Source organism: Phaethon lepturus, unplaced genomic scaffold, assembly GCF_000687285.1.
Source record: "Phaethon lepturus isolate BGI_N335 unplaced genomic scaffold, ASM68728v1 scaffold9536, whole genome shotgun sequence".
NCBI classification, from domain to species: Eukaryota; Metazoa; Chordata; class Aves; order Phaethontiformes; family Phaethontidae; genus Phaethon; species Phaethon lepturus.
In genome coordinates, this window is record NW_010544064.1 from 12441 (window position 1) to 28873 (window position 16433).

The window sequence follows — 16433 nt, forward strand, 5'->3', positions numbered from 1 at the left end:
TAAAAATGAGTGACGTCCCATTTGTATATTGTGGTGATTTTACCCAGGAGTTACATTTTTACTAGTATAGACAGGAAACCTTGGATTCAGAATGAAAATAAGAAACCGCCTGAAAATACATTTTCAAAAAATATAAAATTAATTCCTGCTGTTACTCAAATATTCTGTTTCAGTACTGGTGGGGCTTCCAAGGCAAACCTTCAATAACCCTACAGCTTCCCCACTGGTACTATTTGGCTAAGGAAAAAAACAACCCACTTTTCAGAAACTACAGTGAGATAGCGGCTGAGAGGAGGAAAAGGAAAGGGAGGTGCTGCTGGCAGTGTTTTGCTTACCCAGGGTCCTTCCGTGGAAGCCGCCCATGAAGGAGAGCATGGCGTAGTCGGGGCAGCCGGGGGGCTGCAAGCAGAGCAGACAGGTGGGCCGTCAGCGTGCGGTGCCGCGGGCAGGTGGCCCTGCCGCCCGTGCAGCTGTGGGCGCCTGACGCAACCCAGACGCAGCCCCTCAGCCAGAGCACAGCGGGATGGCTGGATCCAAGCTGCTGCCTCTCACAGCACGCTGATCGGTCTCCTCTTCAACCATCAGGCACCGCAAATTGTTATATTTACCCATTTAAGCAAATACATTTGTCGTCCCCTAAAACTGCCTGAACTCCTAAAATACATCATTAATACTAACGAATACTTGGCAATTTGTACTGTATCACATCACTTCACAGATGAGCTCACACAAGGGCCAAACAGTCAACCCCGTTCTGCACAAGCTACGAGCACATGCATACAGGGTGGCTTTAATAGAAGGGCTAATACTTGGGCTAACCCCCCCCAGACCCCTCTGAAAACACAAATTCTCTTTCTTTATGCCTCTCTTATCCTGCAAGTGATTGTCACTGCTTACACACTCCATTTACACGTGCAGTCTTGTATCCCACACTCAGCTACATGGTCAAGGCTCCAAATATTTGTAACTGGATTCTGGAGGATCCCACCCCAAAAGGGGGATGGAGTTGCCCTCTCAAATCTGTCCCCTCCCTCAACTGTAAAGAGAACTCAGATAGTTAGCTCAAAGTGGAATCCTAATGTTTAGATAGCTAAACGTGGACAAAAAGTGACCATCAGTTTTACAAGTCTTTGGTCATCTTATAAAATTCCTGCTCCTTCAGGTCACGATGTGCCATCCTCTTACTTGTATCGGCACAGCCATCTGTCTGACTGTCCTGGAAGCAACATCACAGAACTTAAAAAAAAATTCTGAAGACAAACAAAACAACAACAAACCCCTATAAGAACCCCGCTCCTTTTTAAAACCAAATGAGTTCCCTAGTCCCATGTGAATGAACTGAATGCTTGTCCCTATAGAAGTGCTAAAGATCAGGCTGGGACCAGCAGGTTATGCATTTCTAACATATTTATCTTGAAGGAGAGATTAAATACTGTTTTTTGCTATTGATGCAAGTTAAGATTTGTGACTGGCAAAAGCAAGTCCACCTCAGTTAAAGGTGAATAGAATTTCAGAGGTTTATCAGCTGCATCTCAGTTTCCCCATCCTGCCTGTTAACATTTAGTCAGTCAACTTTTAACCAACACCTTGATCAGTTCTAAGCTATAAAATCACAACTTCTGAAAAACAAATAGAAGCTTTGTTGTTGTCATTTGTAAACTCTTCCATGCATTAATGATCTCCATGGACCCATCCATCACGTGGGCCTCTCTCTAGCAAATGATATGTCATAAAAAAGGGAGATCTTCCCAAGATTCACAACTGGAAAGGCTGCAACAGAATACAAGCAGTGGGTCTTGATATTTGTTGGGAGACGTTTGTATTTCACTGTTTCCTAGATTTACAAAAACAAGATTCCACTTCAGCAATAGTAAAGCAAATTTTTGCTCCCAGTCTTCCCATAAAAACCCAAGCCAATGGTACATCTGTAGGTGTGGTAAAGAACAACTGTTACCTGGTTAATCATGCACGATTCCAGTTCCTCTTTGGTGACATTATTGTGGCCCCTCTCCTTGTTCTGGAAGAAAAACACCACAGAACAAAACAAACAACAAATAGTTTTCCTGTAGTTTTAACCAATGCATTTAGGGCTGAACCACAGATTAGTAATGATGGCATTCCAAACTAGAGCCATTGAAGTCACTGACTGTGGCTCTTACATACTGACTGCAATCTGCATTGTCTTTATAATTTCTAAAGACAAGGAAATAAAGTTGTGTCAAAATGAAGTGAAAGCTTAGATGAAGACTTTTTAGTAAAGACTTTATGCTAGGTTGAATGTATGTAACATCATGAACAAGACAACATCCAAGTCTTTGTTTTACTGTAACAGTTCTAATGATGAATAAAGACTCACTTCTACATCTAAACCCACAAAGAACATTTTAATATTTTACTCACTCTGTACCACATAAATATTGCTTTAAAGGCATTTTCATTAGAGCAGGATCCACAAGACATGGTGATCACCTGTGGCAGGCCCTTAGGAGCCACCTGTCAATGAAGACAGAAAGTTACTCCAAAATATTAAGCACAAGTGTAGTGCAAAGTGATGGTAATACTGATCAGTCCTTAACATCGTGAGCTTCAGTATAAGGGGAGACCAACTGTGCCTACGATAAGGAAGGCCAGTATCAACTGCAGCTGAGAGGGCCTGACTCCATTTCAGTCCCAAGGATCTTCAAATTTAAATCAAGACAAACAGAAGGCACTGATTCCACTATCTCTTATGAAAGGAAGTGAAAATGTGTTTTCTCATCAGTTCCTGAATCCAGAATGGAAGAGGCAGTACCTGTGCAGGGCAGGCACGTCACTCTCTCACATTCAGCTGTCAAGTTGAAGAAAAAGGTTCAATGGGTTACTTGCAGTGAGAAGGCAGGTGGACAAACAGATAATCTGTAATGTTCCCTATTAAAATCCCTAACGTCCCTTGATATGCCCATGTCCTTGAACACAGAACACAGTAACTCATCACTGCTGTCTCCAACTTACTGATAACAAAGATTCCTTCAGTCTTTCTGCAAAGTTCTCTGGAGGTAAAATCCCTAGGGCAGGTCTGTTGATAAAAGTGCTCTACGAAGAGGAAGAAAAATTGTTAGGTTTTACCATTGCATGAAAATATCATGTTGATATCAAGGCAGTTATATTTTATTCTAAATACAAATACTGGCCAGAAATTTGTAGTCATGGCACAAGGAGTTTTAAAACCAGGGAGTAATATTAATGTCTTAGAATATGTTTTTCTGTCTAATATTTTATTCTTGCAGGACACTTTAGAAAAAGTGCATCCTAACTGATACTGACATTTCCTCTTCAATATTGCCATTTTAGTTGTTCAATCTCAATTTTCCTTATATACAGGAAATACACTTTAAAATCTTAATTATTTGCCTTCAGTTTGAGTAGCGAAATCTAAATTCAGTGAGGATAGCAGCACTTTCTTCCTTACTGAGATTCAAGATAGACCATTTCAGAATGCTGCATGAGGATAAACATCCTCCGGATACTATTACAATGGGATTTGGGGGAACAAGACAATGGTAAACTTAAAAGGATTGGGGCTGTATCTGATAAAGATAACACACATGTAAGGATCAGCAACACAATACTATAGTAAAACAGATTCCTGCCAAAAAACTCGTGCACACGGGCATGCTGCCTCCCTTCTAGACTGCTCTGGCATGTATGGTAATGGGCAGTGCAGCGAGGAAATCGGCGAGAAGCTACCCTCCATGTTGTTACCTCACTACTCAGCAACACATGTTTAATCAAGCTCAAGAACACTGGCCATGATCTATCCAGACATGTTGGTGAAATTCCTTTTCAACCATGTACTGTTTTCATGAAGCTGGCTGATCTGCAGGTAAATATTTCCTGTTCTAGGCCTTCAGTTTGCACAGTCACCCCTTGGTGCCTCAGCCTGAATTGCAGGTACGTTCTTTATTGTGCATTACAACGGCAGATTTCTAGCTTCCCCGTTTTCTCCTTTCCATTTCCTGATTGAGGTCTGACAGGGACCAGGAGCCACTCATGCTGAAATAGTCTTCATGGATACAATGCAATCTCTCCTGACAGTGGAATTCCATAGCCTACTGGGAAACTATCTGGTTGAACTCACGTCTGCTTCCCAGAATTCTTTTCTCCAACCATTCCCTTTCCCTGTCTGTCAGCAGAACTGAATCTGTGTTGCTGCAAGAGCCTTGGTAATCCCAGGAGTGACTACAGGAACGCAACTGTCCCATACCTACATGGAGGTTACTGAGAAGGTGGAGGCAGGCTCCACGCTGCTCAATGGGAAGACAAGAAGCAACGGGCATAAATCAAAACACGAGAGGTACTGATTTGCGTATAAGGAAAAGCTTTTTCACCGAGAGAACAGTGAAGCAGTGGAATAGGTTGCCCAAAGAGGCTGTGCAGTCTCCCTCCTTGGAGCTTTCCAAGACCCCAGATAAAACCTGGTCTGATCTCACCGCCAATGCTCTTTGAGCAGGAGGCTGGGCAAATGCCACCTGAAGTCCCTTCCAACTTGAATTGTCCCACTGGGCCTATGAACTGGCCACATCAGGACTCACACCTTTGAGAAAGGTAACTTTGGTGTCAGTGAACAGCAGCTGGTGGGAAAGCTGAGCCTGCTGCCCACACAGGTGTTTCTAAAGAGCTGCTCTGGAAAAACACCCTCAGTCTCCCCAGTCCACTAATAGAGGTAAATTTCCCATATTTATGCAGTTAATTTAAATTAGGTGTCATGGATTAAAATTGATTCATCATTGCTCTTAGTCTTTGGAGGTAATCTTATTTGATTCACAATGTGCTACCTTTTTAAAAAATTAAATTTGCTCAGGAAAGGGCAAGCTCCATAAATTTGCCAACTGCAAAGGAGCATTATTTGCCCTTTTTTGTTTATCGTTTTTCTTGTTGACATTAAAGGCTGAGATTCATTTGGTGACTTAAGTCTTTATGGGTCTCCAGAGAGGGCAGACGGCCTCCGCCAAAACATTCCTGTTTTCAGTGAAACTCAAGCTTGTACATTTATCAGCATCCTTCATTCTTTTTCCTCAGTACAAGTACTCATTTATTCAGACATGTGGACAACAGCAAGAGATATAAGTGGCCACACTGTCCCTCTAAGAACACTTCATCAGAATTCTTAGGGAAAACCAAGTATCACACAAGATATAACAGAGTACGAGCTAGGACTTTGTAACTTGTACAAGTGTGTTATTTCCAAAACAATGTTTGTTTCAACAGACTCAAGCTTAAAAAAAACCTAAGCAAGGATGTTAGTGACAGATTAACACGAAGTTTTTGTTGAGTACGTATGAGAAATCTTACTTGACTTTTTATCTCAGTTTAGAAGTAAATTTTCGCATAAAATTAGAGGTAGGAGACCATAAATTTGTTGTGAATTTGATTATGGGCTGTCACAGTCAACTGACAACATCAAGCAGAAAAGTGTATTTTTCTTTTGTTGCTAATGAGGTACTCAGTACTGAGAAAAACAGAACATCAACATCAAGCTGCTGTGGTCTCAAATGAACAGATGCATATTCTGTTCTTTGTAGCTGGCTATAAAGAGGGGACATGGAGCATTACAAACAAACCAAACAAAAAATCCCTACAAGAAAACACCGATCCTATCGTTAACATTAAACACGGGCCCTATCTCAGTGCGTATTACTCGAAAGAAGCACTTTCACAGGAAAGCTGGCGCTTTATCTGCAGTCAGACCCCAGCACGCACGCCTGTCTGCAGCGAGGTTTGCACAAGTTCTGGCTCATCACAGCTCTCTGGCCTTGGCACTGCAAAGCTCCACTGCACAACTGACATGCTGCACACACTGTGCCCAGGCTCAAGCCTGCCAGAAATCCTAGGTGTGCAGTTGGGCGCAGACTAATAGCTTTAGTGCTGCCCCCTCCACTGAATTAGCGCAGATGTCAGAAATCGGAACAGGTATCAACAGCATCTTCGATGCTCCTATGTGGGAGAGGGGGGTCCTGGTTGCACCACTCATTTTGGACTTCGGAGACAGTTGCTTTTACTGCAGGCTTCTAGCTGGCAGCCCGTTAACTTCCCTGTTCCAGTGGACAAACTAGCAACTGCCACCAGACAAGTTTTTTTTGTTGTTGTTTTTTTTGTTGGTGGTGGTTTTGGTTTTTTGGGGTTTTTTTTAAATCTGACTTTTCCTAGTGCTGCATTATAATCAAGGTATTCTTATCTCCTCAGAAATAATTTTTACAAGTTAATGTAAGGATTTAGAAATACTAGTGCTCTGCCTTTGATTACTCCAGCATTTCTTGCCCTGGTGGTTTTTTTTTTTTAAAACTTGACTTATTTTAGTTCTGGGGAAGGCAGAATTTCTCATCCTGAAGAAATGAGAACTCCATAAAGCAAATTAGCTCAGGGAACTCAAGCGTCTGCACTTCTTTGACACGCTGCCGCAGGATTTACTGCAGTGAGCCAGCAGGCTCTTTAGGAAGGGAAATGCAGGTATGAGAGGGAACTGGCCCACACTTGAGCAGGCAGCCTGGACACCCGTCACCAGTTTGCAGAACCGGGGGCTCAATCACTAAAGTCAGTACAACCAACAAGGATCTACCGACATGCAGTCAACAGCTGGTGAGATCAGTTTATCCAAGTACTATATACATAAGCTATTGTGCCAAAAAAAGTTGCAATTTAAAAACCTGCACAAAATCATTATGAAATCAAAAACTTCTGTCCAAACAGTGAAAAATGAAGCTTGAAATAGAATGCAACTTCATTTCAACAACTTCCATCATTTAATCCAGGTCATTCCCAATCACTATCAGTATACTGTTAGGGAAATCAGGAAGATACTTTATTTAAGAAGCAGTTACTCTGTTTTGAAATAATCCTCTTGCTCTAGTCTAATAGTTTTAATTTTCCAAGAACATGTCAGTGGTTTAGTCAACTTAGTACTCAGGAGATGGGAAGCAGCCACTACCTGCCCCCCTTCCCCACTCCCTCCAACCCAACCAACCAACCACTCACAGCATTCCAGATTTAGGGCACCATTTTCATATTCAAAATACTATATTCTCTCTCAAGGACTTGTGCTTGCTTTCAGGCTCAAAAATCTTCACTCAAGAACATTGCTAAAACGATTAATTGGAAACACTATGCTTGAACTATGGTGTAAAACTGGCTGCAGACATATCAAGTGCTTGCATCACCCAAATGTTTACTTCCTGTAAAGCTTCACAGGAGTTTTGGGGTCGTCTTAAACACTACCAAGCTCTTTTCATCTAGTGAGAAATAAAGCAAGCAGATCCTACCATACTTTAAATTGAGTCATTAAGCATTCATTATCCATTCAATAAAAAATAAGAAAGACCGCCACAAGGAGGGAGAAGACTCTTTAAAGTACTTAATGTTTTAATTCACTTACCAAGTTCTGTGGCTGCTGTAGAAGCTTTATCAGAGACGGATGGCTGTAACCTTATTAAAAAGAACAAAAGAAAGGGAACAGTTGTTTCTATCTGGTTTCAATAAACTAATGTAAAGCGTAACCTAGAGAAAAACCTTAACTTAATGCCTAATTGTTTCTGTGTAACTTGTGTATGTTTTAACTATTATTAATAGAATTTCTTTTGAAATAGGACAAACCTCTCTTCTTTTACAAAATACATTATCTGGAACTTTGGTGCCAATTTTGTGTCAGACAATAGCAAACGTATTTTAGTACTGAAAGTTAAAAATTCAAAATGAAAATAAATGAATGTGACATCGATCTTTTGCCTGACACGGCCTGATTGAAACATCACAGTTTTTACCAAGTACCGTGGGACCAACATTATTAAATGCTTGCTCGCTCTCCTTTCTAGGTTTCCCATGTATATTTGGTTTCTCTACAGTACAACACTTGAACCTCTCCCTCAGTTCAGAGCAGAAATCACTTTCTGCCAATGCAGCCCACGAGCTGTTGTTCATGTTAGTCACCATTCAGCTGTGGTATAGAAGCGTCTCTGGTTTCTCCTGCCCGAGCAGGCTGCTTGCCGTTCTCACCCACCATAACCCCCATCTGCTTGACTCGCGTGGCTCTCGCCGAGCTCCGACCACCCCACACGCATTTCAGAAACGGCTTCTGACACTGAACCACAGAGGGAAGCTCCCCGTCCAGCTGTGTCCATTTAGAGTAGCTGGTGCTACACTTCCAGTCTCATGGCAATTTCTACCCTCCTTGAATATCAGACTGATTATTCCTAGCACAGTAACACAGCTTTTCTCCCCACACTGTGCTTTTTAACTGATTGGATCTTTCCTCATTGTAAAATCAACTTAGAAAGATGTATTCCCCCCTTTATCTTTTCCTTCCATGCAGTCCCCCAGTCTTTGGCAGCTGACAGTAAGAAATAGACAAGCAAAAATCCACATATTTACCAGTTTCCCAAAGAAAGCTCATTTAGCAATTGCAATCTCAGTGCATTATAACATACTAACAAAATATCTGCAAGGGCTTTTTGTCCCTCAGCAGATGCAGCCGGATGGCGCAGGGTAATCTTACTAGCAGAGCAGTGCTGTTCTCGGAGATGGTTTTGCACTGCTGATGCGTGCAATGAGCACACGTTACAGCAGACCCCGCAGGGATAAGCCCCGGGACTCCAGCAGAATTTTGCCAAGGGCTTGACAGCGTTCCTCGACCTCTGTTGCAGTTGGATGGCACTCATCACCACTGTCCTCTACAATGCTATCTAAACACTCTCTCTGTGCAAGACTCTGCCAAACTTGTTTTGAGAGGTGCACGTACTGGCCTCCACATTGTCTAAGCTTTCGCTTATAACACACACTCACGTTTATTTGCATGCACGAAGATGCATCACTAACACTCCTACCAGAAGGAAGAGGCTGGCTATTCAGACAGCCATACACTTGAAACTCACGGACTAATAAGCACCCAAATCTCTAACCCGCCACAACCCATTAGCTATTGCAAGACATCTGTCTGGAAATCTTTCCTTCTCAGTCATAGATTTACATACCTCAGCTGTGCATCACCATAAAAAAACCCTGTTTGATAAATTGCTGTGTCTGTTAACAGAAATCTGTTTTCCTTACTTTGACAAACTTTTAGTTGGAAAAAGATGCAACAATTTGTCCTTTTTACTCAGAAACATCAAGATATGAAGGACGCTTCAGGTTTAACACAACAAAGGTGCTTTATACCCATTGACGTTCTATGGGATAATTTGCTTCCTTATAGGTAAACCAATGTATCTGACGTTTAAAAAAAAAAAAAAAAAAAAGGGAAAAATCTTCACCAAAGGAGCCCAGAAAACTTCATTTTAAGCCTGATCTCTAATGTATGAAATGCCAAAGCCAGAGATTAACATCATCTTTTATACTGCCTTGTAGAAACAGTTGGAAACCTCATCTTCCCTACTGCTCAGTAAGTCAGACCGCTTTAATTTTATTACAAAAGCTTATCATGTCTCTGAACTCCTCATTCTAGTTGAATGACAATAGCCCTGATTATCCTGTCTGAGCAATGGAGCATTAGGCTACTGTGTTAACAAATAAATTATAAATTCCATTATGAATATTTTAGTTCAAAACAAGGAAACATCCAGATTGTTTTCACAGAATCACTAGGTTGGAAAGGACCTTCAAGATCATCAAGTCCAACCATTAATCCAGCGCCACTGTGCCCCCTAAGCCATGTCCTGAAGCGCCACATCCACACGTTTTTTGAACACTTCCAGAGATCCCACCACCTCCCTGGGCAGCCTGTTCCAATGCCTGACCACTCTCTCAGTGAAGAAATTTTTCCTAATATCCAATCTAAACCTCCCCTGGCGCAACTTGAGGCCATTTCCTCTCGTCCTATTGCTGGTTACTTGGGAGAAGAGACCAACACCCTCGTCGCCACAACCCCCTTTCAGGTAGTTGTAGAGAGCGATAAGGTCTCCCCTCAGACTCCTCTTCTCCAGACTAAACAACCCCAGTTCCCTCAGCCGCTCCTCATAAGACTTGTGCTCCAGACCCCTCACCAGCTTTGTTGCCCTTCTCTGGACAAGCTCCAGCACCTCAACGTCCTTCTTGTAGTGAGGGGCCCAACACTGAACACAGGATTCGAGGTGCGGCCTCACCAGTGCCGAGTACAGGGGCACAATCACTTCCCTACTCCTGCTGGCCACACTATTCCTGATACAGGCCAGGACACTGTTGGCCTTCTTGGCCACCTGAACTGCATGTCATGCTGCAAAGAATCTGTTAAAATTATTATGAAGATAATACAAGTGGTTATTTGAGGCACAGACAACTAAATCTGCATTGCACCTGCTGTCATGGGAAGAATTGTTGTTAGGCTCGAGGGAATGACACAGCTGAAAGCTATGTCACTGAGAGCTGTAGCTGTAGCTACCGCTGAGAGCACCTTTGAGAGTTTATGTTGCTTTTAGAAGTCTCCAAACTAAACCTTACAGAAGTTTTTTTTTTAAATAGTTTAAGGAAGCATAACCATTAACTCTGGTATTGCTCATAAAAACATGTAATTCTGTTGCTGATATTACAATGCCTGAAGAATGCAGAGATCTTTGCAGTTTCTCTTATGTAACACAAATTCCAGGCTTTTATCACCCATAAAACTTATCCTTTCCCACCCACATAAGATGTCTCTCATTTCAGCCCAAGTGGCCTGGTCTTCCTCCTGACATCCCCTGTTCTGCTGGTGCATCCTCAAACAGACTTAAGTCCTTAAAGCCTGTCTGTTTCTGAGAGAGCAGGTCTGTGTGTGGAAAGATGCTGAACTGGTACGTGGGTTCATAGTCATAAAACTAACACCAGGAAAAACTAAATGGTTAAATAACTATGGCAGACAAAGTCAAAAAGCTCTAGGCCGAGAAGGCAACCAGACTTGTTTCATTGCCATGACCAATGCAAGGGTTTGTAGCTTTGCGAATCCACTCTCAAATACATTCATCTAAGAAATGACGGAGCTGGCTCTTTAACAGAAGGGCACCTGCTTCATCACTCTTGCTGTGTGTCCAGATCAGTGCGACAGGAAAGTACATGTCCTCCAGGCTCACAAATGTGCTTGTCTGCAAAAGGAGAAAAAACCTGGAGGCTGCTAAAATGATGAGATGGAGAGAGCCCAAAGAATCCATTTGGACTGAGCGGCAGCCTGCTGTCAATAATACCAAGCTACACCTCTCCGCATCTCCCCAAAGGAAAACAGACCTTCCCAGTGCTGAAAAACAGATTGTTCCATTCGCTGTTCCAGGATGTTTGCTAGTAAACATGTCGATAGAGTGCTCCCTTGCATTTGGCTCCACGGGGTTTCTAACTCCATTAGATTAAAGGAGTATGTCATGCTACGACTTCCCAAAAACCATGTGGTAAAAAACTGTTTTAATTTTTATTTTTCAGCAAGAAACAGCCCAAAACGTCTTTGCCTAGAGGGTTTTTTATACTTTTAATTCTTATCTCTCCACACAGGCACTTCCCATCTCTCAGCCTCTGCTGATAAATATATTCTCGTGTAGTCGATCATTATTAAATCTCGGGGAGTCCTGACAGATTCATAAAAGGTTTTATTAGATTTACTTGCAGAGAGATAAGCACAGATGACTAGCAAGCACCTTGTGATCTTGTTTTGGTGTCCCAGTCTAGAACCTAACTCTGTCACCAAGAGGGACATTATTAGCAACGTCTGCAGCTTCAGATAGTCTTGTCATTCAGTACAACTTAAAAAATAAATTAGTACTGTGTGTTCAGTTAGATTTAGGTCAGCCTGTAAGTATTAAACTTCCATTTCTTCTTGTTGCTACACATCACAGAGCCATTATCTGAGAAACTGTATGAAGCACTGCCCTACAGTTCCTTCGTGACTGAGGAACACGTCCTCTAGGACAAAAAAAACCCATCTTATCCTCAAGAAAGCATTGCCATGCACGAAGGAGAAACTAGATGGCTTAGCTGAGGACCGGTTATAGGTACTGGAGTCTTATAACTATCTCACCAGTTTCAATCAACCAGATAGAGTAAACTGCAGAAGCCCCTACTACTATATCCCATGACTAGTATATAGGCATATAGATACATCTCAAGAGAGTTAATAGCTCTTGGTTCAGTTACGGTCATGTATGACATTATGAGCATATCTAATAGTGCTACAGATATGAACAGTCAGGTTTTTAGACAGTTTTAACCTAATCAGGCATTATTACAGATGGTTCCAAGAAACTAAGTGATCTCTTAGACCAATTGGAATTGATTGCAGGTTCAATTTAAATATGTAAGGGTTGGGTTACCTATCTTTCAGGCAATATATTCATATGCTTTTGAAACTCACTCCCCCTGAATTCAGGATTATAAGCTAAGAGCTGCATTCTCATTTCCGTGGCTTGGGAAGAGCTGTCTGGGAATCAATGTATGCAGACAGTCCAAATTCAGACCCTCTGATTCACAGCTGAAGCAAATGTTATCAGGAATTGCAATTTTGCTGCCTATGCTGCACTTATGCTGTAAGCAGAGGTTGCAAGTCTCCCAACAACTAGCATAAAGCAGCATAAAGCATCTTTTTACCAGAGGTGTCTGTGAAAGAGTCAGTCCTTACTCCGATTCTGGTCATAACAGAGATCCTGTTAACAGAAAACTGCAGTATATGTGAACTGTTGTTTAGACAACAGGAGAAAAATGGGGAAAAAAACCCACAAGGTTAGCCTAGCTCCTTTAACTTACCATTATGGCTAAAAAAAGGTCAGAAAAAGCTATATGGCATTTCAGATGCATAAACACTGATGTTGTTCAGCTGTTGATAAATAGCTGACCATATATTTTAAGAATTTCTCCCCATTAAGAAACTATTTCCCCCCAATACTTAGATATTTTATACCCAAAAGACATTTTAAAAGAGGTATGCTTGCACCATCAAGCACTAGGAGGTCAGAATGTCTCAGTGCACTGTCTGTACAATCTTAATTTCATTCTTTTGGAGTATGCACTGACTTTCCCTTGACTACGTGATCACACACTAGTTTCTCCAAATCAGCATTTATTGTGTGAAGAATGAATGAACACTGAATGCATTTCCTTTCCTAGAAAACTAAAATCCAATCCCATTTAAGTTAGATGAACACTGGCATACAAGCATTGCGCTCCTTTGTCTCACCCCTATTTCCACATTAGCGGTGACAAAGTTATCTCAGTGCAGCCTCTGAAAGATAAAAGCTATCTAGAGCTTGTGTTGATGAAAATAAGCCACAAACATCGAAGAGTTCTGGAATGCTTACACATTTATTGAGGCTACATGAGAGCAAAAATATTAACTGTCTGCAAAGAAGACTGGGATAACTGAAAATCCATTGCAGTCACAAGATCTTAGATGCCAAAAATTTGGTTATGACCCTGAACATCACTAAATTCTGTTTCCCAATAAAGGAGGCCTGTAGGGATTATTTTGAGTCATCACTGTTTCTATACATAGCACAACATCTACCTTTTAAATTACCCCAGGACTTCTGTTCATTTTGCTTCTGCAGAAATGTATTTTTAAGCAACTGTAACAAAAAACAAACTAAACACCTACTGAAACCTATATTCCTTGCAGTTGGGGCCTACATCTCTGCCTTGCTGTTTTTCCTTCTTGAAATGCTGCACAGAAAGATCAGCTCACTTTCCCAAGCACTTGGCAAGTCCATTGTTTGGTCCCTCAGCCTAACTGACCTGACACCTTTGCTTTCACTAAGCACCACCGTTGAGCGTTTGGTCTTGTTTCACCCTGCTGGAATCCACACAACCAACTGCTTTTTTCAGTTCTTTCGAGACAGAAATGTTAACTAAAGCACGTAATGTAATGTTAAAATGTTTAACTTATGCTTGTTAATGGTTACAACAGTAACATACCGTTACAGAATCACAAAGTACACAAATCCAAGCAAGCAAAGACAACCTAAATTGTGGAATTTGCATATTCAAATTAAGATTAATACCAGAGCTGCTTCCAGGTACCACTATGTGCTTCAAGTGAGCTCTAAGTATTGAATGTGTAGTTTCTTCAGGTATTAAAACACACCAGTACATAATACACAGCAGTGAGGTGTACCCTGAACACAACAAGGCATACGTTATGCCAGCTTCGGTTTTTTTAGTTAATCAACTTCTCTGGTGGTGGCAGAGATAAAAAAACATGACAGCTTGAGGACAAAGCAAAAAATGTGGTACAACTGTCTCCTACCTATTGGGATGGATGAAATCTGAGAGTAGAGATCCAGCATGCGATTGCCATCTACATCTACTAGGTAGTTCCCTCGGCTCTCTTCATAATTGCAAAAAAAGTGTACAGCTTCTGCATTCTTAAAAGAAAAAACAATTAATGCTTTAAAAAGTAGCAGCGTGTAGGGAGATGCAACTACTGGTTATACAGCAAAATCTGATAAAAATATCTAATGATAAGCTACAAAAACACATTTTATTCATTCTATGGGAAATAACTGTAGAGCTATTTTTATAAAAAGGGACTGTTAAAAGGGCAAGCATGCACTTTTTCTACAGAAATGAAGCACAGTCTTTGAGGAATTGCTCATCTTGGGAAGGCAAAATGTACTTGGGTTTACATACTTTTAAGCTCAAATATACCTGTGTTTTCACCAGCCACTTCATAACAACTTGAAGGGCATATAAAGTGTTTGAAGAAAAATCACTGATCCTAGCAAAAGAATACTACAGTATTCAAAAATACTAAAAAATATTTTATTCAAATGCACATATATGCCATACATAATACACTCAACATGCAAACCCAGAGTCAGTGTTTCACCTTTTTTTTGGTATGGAAATAAACACACAGAACAGGATTTTAGAACAAGTTCTGAAATCACAGCATTAATACACCCCAAACTCAGAGAACTTGACAAATTACCTGAATTCCATTCAGCTGCTTCATTAATTCCTGTAGAAAAACAAACATCAAAGAATCTCAGGTATGTAATTACCGAATACTGAAGAATGTATGTTTCTTTTTTATGATCACATAAATTGTATGCAAAAGATGCAGTCCTATGTGCTCACCAGGCCATCCCACTTGCCACACAAACTATCATAGTGCATCTTGAAACCGCAACAGTCAAAACTGCTAACTGTGGCATGCAAAGCTACATGGGCTGCATATGCAGTTTAACTGTAAATCTCCAAAAAGGGAAAGCTGCCTCTTCTGTATTGATCAACTGAACTGAGAAAACAAGACAGAAGTCAGAAAAAAAGGGAAGCCAGGGACTGACAGAAGGGATACTGGCACATCGGTTCTAGAAAGACAGCTCCTTTAAAAAAAAAAACAAAAAAAACCCAGAAACAGCCACAAAACACTACACATACAAATACTGACTCTGCTGCCAGGGTAAAACAATGTCCAGCAAATTGAAACTCTTGTTTATTTAAAAAACAAGGCATTATTTCACATCATAAAAAGCCAACTAAGTTTCTGTTTCAGCAGAAGCACAAGTAACCAAGCCCAATGAGATGTTTCATCAAACTGATGCTCTTTTGCTTTCTATTACTTCATAGAGGAAGTTGGTAGTTGAGATTCAGATCTCTCAAAGAGGGGCATTTCATTCACTCACGCCTCTTGATAAAAGTGGGCCTAGACTGTTGTGAAATTATGTTTATTCATATCAGATTTAAGGTTTGGAATGGAATTTGCTTTCTAGCAAGTTAAACACAACTAAAGAAAAAAAAACCAACATTGTACTTTGGGAACTTACTCTAGATCGTGGTCCAGGAACTTCTGTCTTCATTAGAGGTCCGTCATAATCAAAATCCACATCAATTTTAGCTGCAGCTTGACTGATATATCTGTGTCCTGTAAAAAATAATGAAAACCTGAGTACAGACCATATTTTTTGTGCTCTTCTCTCAGAATAAATATCCATACCTTTCCTGAGAACACTTGACAGATGAGACCAATTACACTGTACTGTCTGAAGTTAACGAAATATCTCATCTTTGACAAGTGTTAAAATAAAACTAATACCAGTGAGGTGGCTTTAGGAAAAATTCAAGTGAAATGACAAGGCAGCCCCAGAAAAACAGGCAAATCCTGCTGTAAAGGACAGGAGGACTAAGAGCACATCCATTTCTCCCTCTGTTGTTGAGTCTGCCCATTACGCCTTGAGCAAGCCTTTGCCATGAATTCCCCACTTCTATGCAGAGGTGGTTTTGTTTGCTATCAGTAATAACTGAAAAACCTGATGGAGACCACAGGTAAAAAACATTGCCATGTTCTGCAATAGTTCAAAGAACACTGTTTGGGAAAGATTTGTGTCTCAATGGTAAATGGCTGTGTTTAAAATAAATTCAGAATCTCACATGAATCCAGCATCTTGCACCGCAGCTCTGAAATCTGGGTCAAAAATAGCGACAGTTTTTCCTCTGGTCTTGCCTCTGACCTTCCTTATCAATGTGTGTAATTGAGGATGCAT

The 16433-nt window shown here is 41.0% G+C and overlaps 1 protein-coding gene across 1 annotated transcript in view; it reads right to left on the reverse strand.

The window, feature by feature from the left end:
- The window catches only part of ABAT (4-aminobutyrate aminotransferase), a 34184-nt gene that overhangs the window by 7454 nt on the left and 10297 nt on the right, over positions 1-16433 (reverse strand). The window contains exons 2-9 of the mRNA XM_010288544.1: positions 15717-15814; positions 14879-14908; positions 14195-14312; positions 7409-7458; positions 2992-3072; positions 2401-2493; positions 1955-2017; positions 336-399 (exon numbers count right to left, since the gene is read on the reverse strand). Coding sequence (XP_010286846.1) covers positions 336-399; positions 1955-2017; positions 2401-2493; positions 2992-3072; positions 7409-7458; positions 14195-14312; positions 14879-14908; positions 15717-15814 — 597 coding nt within the window. The remainder of the gene's footprint in view (positions 1-335; positions 400-1954; positions 2018-2400; positions 2494-2991; positions 3073-7408; positions 7459-14194; positions 14313-14878; positions 14909-15716; positions 15815-16433) is intronic.